Consider the following 8733-nt stretch of genomic DNA (forward strand, 5'->3'; position numbering starts at 1 on the left):
AACTGGCCTATTTCAACAGGCTTTATCTTTGGCCGCCAAACGTGCAATCGTGCTATGCTTGAACATAGAGCTTGATGTGAAGTGATAGCCTGTGCAGTGAAATATTCAACCAAAATATGCTTTATATGTTTTTTATAGATAATGTACATGTAGATGACATCATAAAAACATGACTATTATCTCTTTTTTGTACATCACCTTTAAAGGTCAAGTCCACCCCAGAAAAAAAGTTGATTTAAATAAATAGAGAAAAATAAACATGAATAACACTGAAAACTTCATCAAAATCGGATGTAATACAAGAAAGTTATGACATTTTAAAGTTTCGCTTATTTTTCACAAAACAGATCTATGCTCAACTCAGTGATATTCAAATGAGAGAGTTGATGATGTCACTCACTCGCACATGTTCTGGGAGGAATGAAACTTTGTTTCACATGACAATGACGAGAAAATCAAAATATTTCATGTAATAAAATACAAAAGAAATAGTGAGTGGGTGATGTCATCGGTCCCCTCATTCGCATACCAAACAGGATGTGCATATAACTATTTTGAGAAATTAGGCGAAACTTAAAAATGTTATAACTTTCTTATTTTACATCAAATTTTGATGAAATTTTCCGTGTTATGCTTGTTTGATTTTTCTCTTGCTATTCAAATCAGCTTTTTGTTGGGGTGAACTTGTCCTTTAAGAAATATAAAAACAAAGCGAAGTACAATGAAACAATTCCAGGTTACTTGGTTTGTTGCAGAACAAAGTGCAATACTAATTTTGTAAAAACTTAATTACAGATAAACAAGATAAGAAAATTTGCATAAATAATTCTACATTAGCAATTCCAAAAATAAATTGTTATACTAAATGAAGCACTCCTTTCCAATCTTAAGGCACAGAGGTTAAATAAAAAAAAAAAGGAAAGAAAGTTGTGGCACCGGAATCTTCCAATCTTATCATGTAGGTAATTCAGTCTGGACTCAGCTGGTAATGATGTACTTTAAAAATGTTTTTATTGTGCCAACCCTGTTATAGGAAACCAAAACCCAAGAAGAGAAGCAATCTTATTGGAAAGAGTAAAATGAGAGGAACAATTTAAAAAAAAAGTTTCATCAAAATCAGTTGTGAAATAAGCGAGTTATGGACCATTGAAAAGTCTTGTTGTACTTTCTATGGGGATCCTCATTGGCAAACGTGCTTCAAAATGGCTGATTTTGTGAACAATTCTCCATTTGTTTTGTACACAAATTTTCAGATTTTCCCCTTTATTTTAAATATTTCACATTATCTCCTCCTGACCTTGACATGTGTGATGTGAATTATATTTTCCCATGACATGTATGTTGTGCTCAGAAGGAGGCAAGATGCAATTTGAAAGATAATGAGGAAAAATCTGAAAATTTGTGTACAAAACAAATGGAGAGTTGTTATTATTTGTTATTATTTATATTACTTATACATATATTTGTTATTATTAATCTTTTCTCTCCAGTTTCAGCATTCTACGCAGAGTGTGCAGCCAAGCGGATTTGTATGAACGCATCGGTCTGGACGAAATCAAAGTTCCTTGGCATGTCCATAGGTGTTAATATGATTGGCGAATGTAAGTTAATTGTTGTAGTTCCTCACAATGGCAATTTATCCTTAAGAAACATTCTATTAAATACTACAGACTGCGTCTCAGAAAAAAGGAAATGGATTCCCATGCCTTTTTTCTTCAAAGCAAAATGAATTATAATATTTAATTTACATCATCATACAATTCAATTGTTCCTCTATATTTTGATACCTTATATGAGACGAATACTTCACGCATTAATGAGCAAGACAAACAGTGGACTCATGAATAAAACAGAACCACGGCAATAGGCGTCATTTTGGGGCATTGATAAAAGCGCGCATCAGCATTGGACATTTTTTAATACACGCGGTAAAATAAGCGTAATTTACACAGGAAATCTACATAAATCATGGACTCAACCGTGGGTTTTCAAAACCACCTTGGTGAATTTGGGCCAGTGTATACAGTGTTTTCACATTGTGATCACAGTATTTTCACAGTGCATTGAAAATGTGTTCGTAGTGTTTTCACAGTGCGTTAAAAATGTGTTCAGTATGTTCACAGTGTTTTCACATTGTGATCACAGTGCGTTAACAGTGTGTTCACATTGTGATCAGAGTGTTTTCACAGTGCGTTAAAAATGTGTTCAATGTGTTCACAGTGTTTTCACTGTAAGTTAAAAATGTGTTCAGTGTTTTCACAGTGCATTAAAAATGTGTTCTGTGTGTTCACATTGTGATCAGTGTTTTCACAGTGCGTTAAAAATGTGTTCACAGTATGATCACATTTTTTCAGGGCATTAACAGTGTGTTCACAGTGCGTTAACAGTACATTCACAGCGTGTTCACAGTGTTTTCACATTGTGCTCAGTGTTTTCACAGTGTTTTCACCGTGCATTAACAGTGTGTTCAGTGTTTTCACAGTGCATTAATAGTGTTTTCACATTGTGCTAACAGTGTGTTCACAGTGTTCTCACAGTGCATTAACAGTGTATTAACAGTGTTTTCACGTTGTGTTAACAGTGCTTACACAGTGTGTTCAGTGTATTCACATTGGGATCACAGTGGGTCCACAGTGCTTTAACAGTGTATCCACCTAAACATGCGTTTGACTCTCACAGCTTCAAATAATTTTAGCCCAGACTTAATGTAGTCCAAGGCTTAAGTTAAACCGGCATTCAGAATACAGGCCAATGGCATTAACCAAATGGCCTTTGACCTTTTCTGCAGGTGCTGTACACGTATTGGAGCACGGGGAGACGTACACTCTCACGTTCCCTAACGCATATGGAAGGTCCATACTCACGATACCGTGGATGGAGTTAGGGGGAAAGGTTCTGATACAGTGCGCAAAGTCAAATTATTCAGCTTCGATTGTCTTCCACACCAAGGTAATATGGTTTGCTTTTCCAGCCCATCAGAGGAAATTATTTTATTATTTTTTCGTGGGGAGGGGTCACTGCCATTGAAGAGTGGATAGCATCTTGAGAATCGTCCTAAAAAACACACTCTAAATGAGGATTCAAGGGCAGGCTTGTTGGACACTCGAAACATGGATTTTGTGGAGATGTCCCTGATTTGTGAATTTCATACTCTATTTTATTTGTATTTTAGGCTATCGTGATTTTGGGGACTTTCTTCCTCATTTTTGGCATTTATTACACTCTATGCGGATTATGCCTGTTCTGTGCATACCCGCAAAAAACACACATTTTTTAAAGGAATGTGATGAAATAATGCCTCGAATCAGGGAAAAGTCAGGGAATTTTGATTGGCCCATTATCATAAGCAGTAAGTGAGACTCTGTTGCATATCAAAACAAAATCCATTAGATTACTGCCTATGGTGTTGTTAGTGTGCACTCTCTGACTGCAATATAAGTAGCTGTAGTGCATGACCTAAATAATGCCTCTTTAAACATGATTGTGTGCACTAAGAAAAATAAAAGGTGTAGCATTGTAAGGAATAAGTTGAAATAATCGTCATGGAATGCTTTGGGGCTACCATCTTTTCTAAAGTCACCCGACAAGTTTTTTCCACAAATAATGTTTACAAACATTTTGAAAATCAATATTCTACATACATGTATAGCAGAATAATGAGTTTTGCTTTAACAGCATAATTGACCACTGAGCATAAAAATGTAGCCCTTGAAATCAAATAAGCCCCAAAAAGTCGGCAATCGCCCCATTGTGGCACAAAATAGTATCTAAAAGTAAAAATAAAAAAATGATTTCCCACCCTGTTTTTTTAGCCCTTTTATGGAGGCAAAGTTCATAGGTTAACAGCGGAGGTCAAGAATCCAGCCAGTCAGACGATCTGTAAGGTCAACGGGGAATGGAATGGAACTTTGGAGTTCAACTACTCATCTGTAAGTATATTTGGCCAATGAGGATTCCAAATGATAAAACAAATAACGCACAGAACTTGGTGTGCTAATGGAAATGCAGTGGACACAAGGTTTCTTTTGATAGCTGCCACACAGTTCAAGGGCCCAGTGAGCACCATCTGAATTTATTTTCACACATTCGATTCAATTCAATTTATTTTATTTTAATTTTTAGATAATAAACATAAGAACAAACTTATGCATACGTAATATACAAAGCAGATCAGAGTTCATAATAGATACTTCAGTTACAAATAATATTATGCAAAGTGATTGGTAGTAAATAAGTCATAGTTTCAAAACACATTTTGATAATATAATGATTAAAATTTACAGGCCATAGTAATGAAAATGACAGAGCAAGTGCATTATTTGTTTTATATAGTAGTGACACAGTCTCTGAATAGTCTTTTTGAATATTTTGCTGTGTTTCACTGCATATTTGAAATAATTTTGTTTTTCCTTGGTGAATGAGTGAGCAATTCTCGCTACCCCAAATAGGAACAAATATCTCATAATGCGCGAGACGAGATAATTTTCACTCCGTCGGGTCGTCATCACCACTTCCGGTTCAGAGTCATGCTCGCGCGAGGTTCGCGATACTGAGTTCTCCACTACGCTGAAATCGATGCCAATCAGCGTAATATGTACAGATTATAATACTTTTTATCTAATTTGGTCAGTTTTGATTCCATTTGAATTATGAATATAAAAAAAATATATATTTTACGTGAAAATAATTTTCATTCATGTTTTTATTTGGTTATAAAAAAGTAAAAAAACATTTGAATATCTTAAAATTTTGCATTTAGCGACCGGCCTGACATCACGATCGTATTCCACTAGACGCTAAATATATACAGCATTCATTCCGTTCAATTTTTCGTCGACCACAAAATGGATAAAAAATCAGTTTCGGAACTTAAAAAAATCTTAACTGACAGAGGAATACCGTGCAATGGAAAGCCTTGGGCAGAATTAATGACTTTAGCAGAAAAGGCCGTTAAACTGTATCGTGAAAGAGAGGGTTGTGATCACGAACTTTCCGAGCGAAAGCGACGTTGTGTTGTTGTGCATGACGGCACTGTTGATCTGAATGGCAAAACAGTGCATTGGACTTCCGAACAGGAAGTTGTAATACCGAAAAGCTATCCCATAATGCAATGCGCGTTACAGGGATTTTCCCGGATCTCGGCGAAATCGCTATTTGGGGTAGCGAGAATTGGTACTAAAAAAAGTGTGGTCTTAGTTTTCCTAGGATTATTACTTGACCATTGCTATTGGAATTTCAACTCATGACTGTTCTTCCATATGAAGATATTATGATTCTCTTATGTGCAATATAAGCAATGTTTATTATTATTATTATTATAATTATGATTATTACTATCTATTTTACAGGGGGAGCATAAAATCATTGATACGAGCAAGCAGTCTGGCTGTCCGAAGAGAGTCCGGCCGATCGGTATGCAAGGAGAGTACGAGTCCAGGAGATTATGGCAGAATGTGACCTCGAGCTTGAAGGTTGGGGATATCAACACAGCCACAGAACACAAGAGATATGTAAGTACATGGGAGGCCGTCAGGGCTTGCCATTTTCAGGCCAAAATCGGTCAGAGTTTTGTTATGCCTTTAGATAAAACTATGGCTACGACCTTTTAATTTCATTTAAATCTGATGTAAATGTTGATCTTAAGCTTGCAATAACATGCCTTTATGATCAGTGTCTCTTCTGGGGAAACATAAGAACAACATCCTTTCTAAACATATCATTGTTTCTATTGGTTTTCTAGCTGGAAGAAAGACAAAGGCAGGAAAAGAAATTAAGAATGGAAACCAACACACCCTGGCGAACCAAGCTGTTCTCCCCCGCTCCTAACAATGGATGGGTCTACAACCACATACTCAAGCATTAGAGACGACGGCATGCAGGGTTGATCCATTCTGCATAGAGGAGGCAGGATGAAGAATTGATGATAGACATAAATGCCCTAGCAAACCAGGCTGTTTTCCCCCGCTCCCAACAATTGACTAGTCTACAACCGTATACCGAAGCATTAGCCACTATTACATGCAGGGTTGATCCATTCTGCATAGAGGGGACAGGATGAGAAATCAATGATAGAAACTAAAATGCCCTGAAAAAAGCAAGCTGTTTTCCTCTGCACCCAACAATGGAAGTATACAACTGCATACTCAATCATTAGGGACTACTGCATAGAGGGATGACCCATTCTGCATAGAGGAGGCAAGATGAGAATTGATGACTGAGACTAAAATGCCCTGAAAACCAAGCTCTTCTCCCCTGCACCCAACGATGGCGGATTCTACAACCACATACTCAAGCACTAGAGACCACTGCATGTAAGGTTGATCCATTCTGCACAGAGGGGGCAGGATGAGTAAAATAATCCTTAGAAAACCAACCTGTCCTCCCCTACACCAGACAATGGACGAGAGTGTGGCCGTATCATCAAGCATTAGAGACCACTGCGATGCAGGGTTGATCCATTTAACATAGAAGAGGCAGGATTTTTCATCAAACACAAAATTAATTTTGAACTAAATTAGGTCAGCTTAATAAAGTTTTCCAATATGATTCCTTCCTCATATGCTGTTATGTTTGCCAGCTCACAATATACGAACATTCTCCACCCCATGGGGAGGGGCTATTTAGTGAGGGTTAGTGTTTCTTTATTGTAGTCTTCTGATGATTCTTGCTTCAGATGTTATTTGTACAATGTTTGTACATTATCCACTCCAGGAGTGGGGGTTATTTTGTGAGGGTCTTTTTGTTTCTATGTTTAGTTGACATCAACTTTAATGATTCCTGCCTCAAAATTATGTTTGTATCCTATAACTTGCATTTGCCTGCTCTCATGATATGTACACTCTCTGCTCCCCAGGAATGTCTCTTGACTATCTCTTGTCCTGTTTTGCACTGTAGTCAACTTGTGATTCCTGCCTTAATTGCTATTTGTGTCCTATACATTGCATCAGCTTACTGATATGGTGTGTACACTCTCCACTCCCTGTGATTATCTCTTGAAACTTTCTTTCTCTATGCTACAATGTAGTCAACTTATGATTCCTGCCTCAAAATGCCGTTTGTATCCTCTAACTTGTATTTGCCTGCTCACATGGTGTGTACACTCTCCGCTCCCTGGGAGTGTCTCTTGACAATCTCTTGTAAAGTGTTGTACTGTAGTCAACTTGTGATTCCTGCCTTTAATGCTATTTGTATTCTTTAACTTGTATATACCTGCTCAAACAATGGGTACATTCTCTGCTCCCTAGGTGTATTTTTTATAATCTCAAGTCCTGTGTTGCACTGTAGTCAACTTGTGATTTTTGCCATGTATGCTATTTCTGTCCAATAACTTGCATCAGCTTACTGACAAGGTGTGTACACCCTCCGCTCCTTGTGAGTATCTCTTGACATGCTCTTTCCTATGCTACAATGTAGTCAATTTATTATTCCTGCCTCAAATGGTTTTGTATCCCTTAACTTGGATTTAACCTGTACAATGTGTGTACACACTCCACTCCCTGGGTTGTATTTCTTGACGATTTGTCATTTCTTGATGATCTCTTTTCCTATTTTGCACTGTAGTCAATTTATGATTCCTGCCTCTAATACTATTTTTTCTGTTACTTGAATTTGCCTGCTCACAATGTATGTACATTTTCCGCTCCCTGGGAGTATCTCTTGATGCTCTCTTTTCCGATTTTGCACTGTAGTCAACTCATGATTCCTGCCTTGTATGCTAACTGTCCTATAACTTGAATTGACCTGCTTACATGTTGTGTACTCTCTCCGCTCCCTAGGAGTGTCTCTTGACTGTCTGTTTCCTATTTGGGACTGTAGTCAACTTATGATTCCTGCCTTACAATGCTAGTTGCATACATAACTTGTATTTGCTTGGTACCTTTCCCACTCCCTGGGAGTATCTTTTCCTGTGATGCACTGTATTCAACATATTCCTGCTTCCAATGCTGTATGTATCTCCAGAACTTGTATTCTCTACTGCTATTTCCTTTTTCTATTAGGTGTTTCCTAGGAGAGTAGATAAGAGATGTAGCTTATGGTATTCACCCTGACGAAGTGTCACTGGCCCGTGTTCTAAACTGCGGTTCAATTTAAACCCTGGTCTAAAGTTGTTGTTTAACTACGGATAATCAAATATGATGCAGATCAATAACGCCCTAGAATGCCCTATATACATGTTGGCCTGTATTCTGAACTCGGGTTTAAATTAAACCCTGGTTTAAAGTTGTGGTTTAACTATAGAAAGCCAATTGGAGCACAAATCCCTTACAGTACACATCCAATTTATTAACTCATATGGCACCAAAATTGTTCAAAATTGTCTGGGAATGATAACTGAAGTATTTTTTTTAGTTATGAAAGCAAAATGAAAAAAAATAGTAAACATAAGAAATATACAAGATAAACAGAATTTTTTAATTTTTGGCTCGCCATGATTTTAGCACAGATTTAGACCGTGGTCTAAGTTAAACCTGACTTACGAATACAGGCCTATAAAGACACTGTGTGGCCCTGTACTTTCCAGCAAGGTGAACCCAACATTCCTGCTCTTGATACAGAACAAATAATCATTCACTGCAAACAGATTTGTGCTGAAAGTAGCACCACTCAGCTTCAATAGCTGACTACACCAGCAGGTGTTGAAACTACACCATGATGAAGTGTAATGACCTTCCATTTCCTGGTGTCAACTTGACACCGCATCCGGTGGTATACTTACACTTTGCTAGTGTTGTG

The 8733-nt window shown here is 37.4% G+C and overlaps 1 protein-coding gene across 4 annotated transcripts in view; it reads left to right on the forward strand.

The window, feature by feature from the left end:
- LOC129263722 (oxysterol-binding protein-related protein 11-like) overlaps window positions 1–8733 on the forward strand; it is a 37621-nt gene that overhangs the window by 26712 nt on the left and 2176 nt on the right. For 2 of the 4 annotated variants that reach the window (XR_010293909.1, XR_010293910.1), the window contains 6 exons: window positions 1491–1601; window positions 2789–2949; window positions 3813–3929; window positions 5349–5510; window positions 5741–8160; window positions 8486–8733. The exon at window positions 8486–8733 is cut by the window's right edge and continues 2176 nt beyond it. Coding sequence is in view for 2 of the 4 variants with exons in the window: in XM_064101032.1 (XP_063957102.1) it covers window positions 1491–1601; window positions 2789–2949; window positions 3813–3929; window positions 5349–5510; window positions 5741–5863 (674 nt within the window). In the remaining 2 variants the exon portion in view is untranslated. Of the gene's footprint in view, window positions 1–1490; window positions 1602–2788; window positions 2950–3812; window positions 3930–5348; window positions 5511–5740 lie in introns of all 4 variants that reach the window. The other 2 variants (XM_064101032.1, XM_064101033.1) reach the window with 1 other exon arrangement.

This window comes from Lytechinus pictus, chromosome 6 (genome assembly GCF_037042905.1).
Source record: "Lytechinus pictus isolate F3 Inbred chromosome 6, Lp3.0, whole genome shotgun sequence".
In the NCBI taxonomy this organism is placed as follows: Eukaryota; Metazoa; Echinodermata; class Echinoidea; order Temnopleuroida; family Toxopneustidae; genus Lytechinus; species Lytechinus pictus.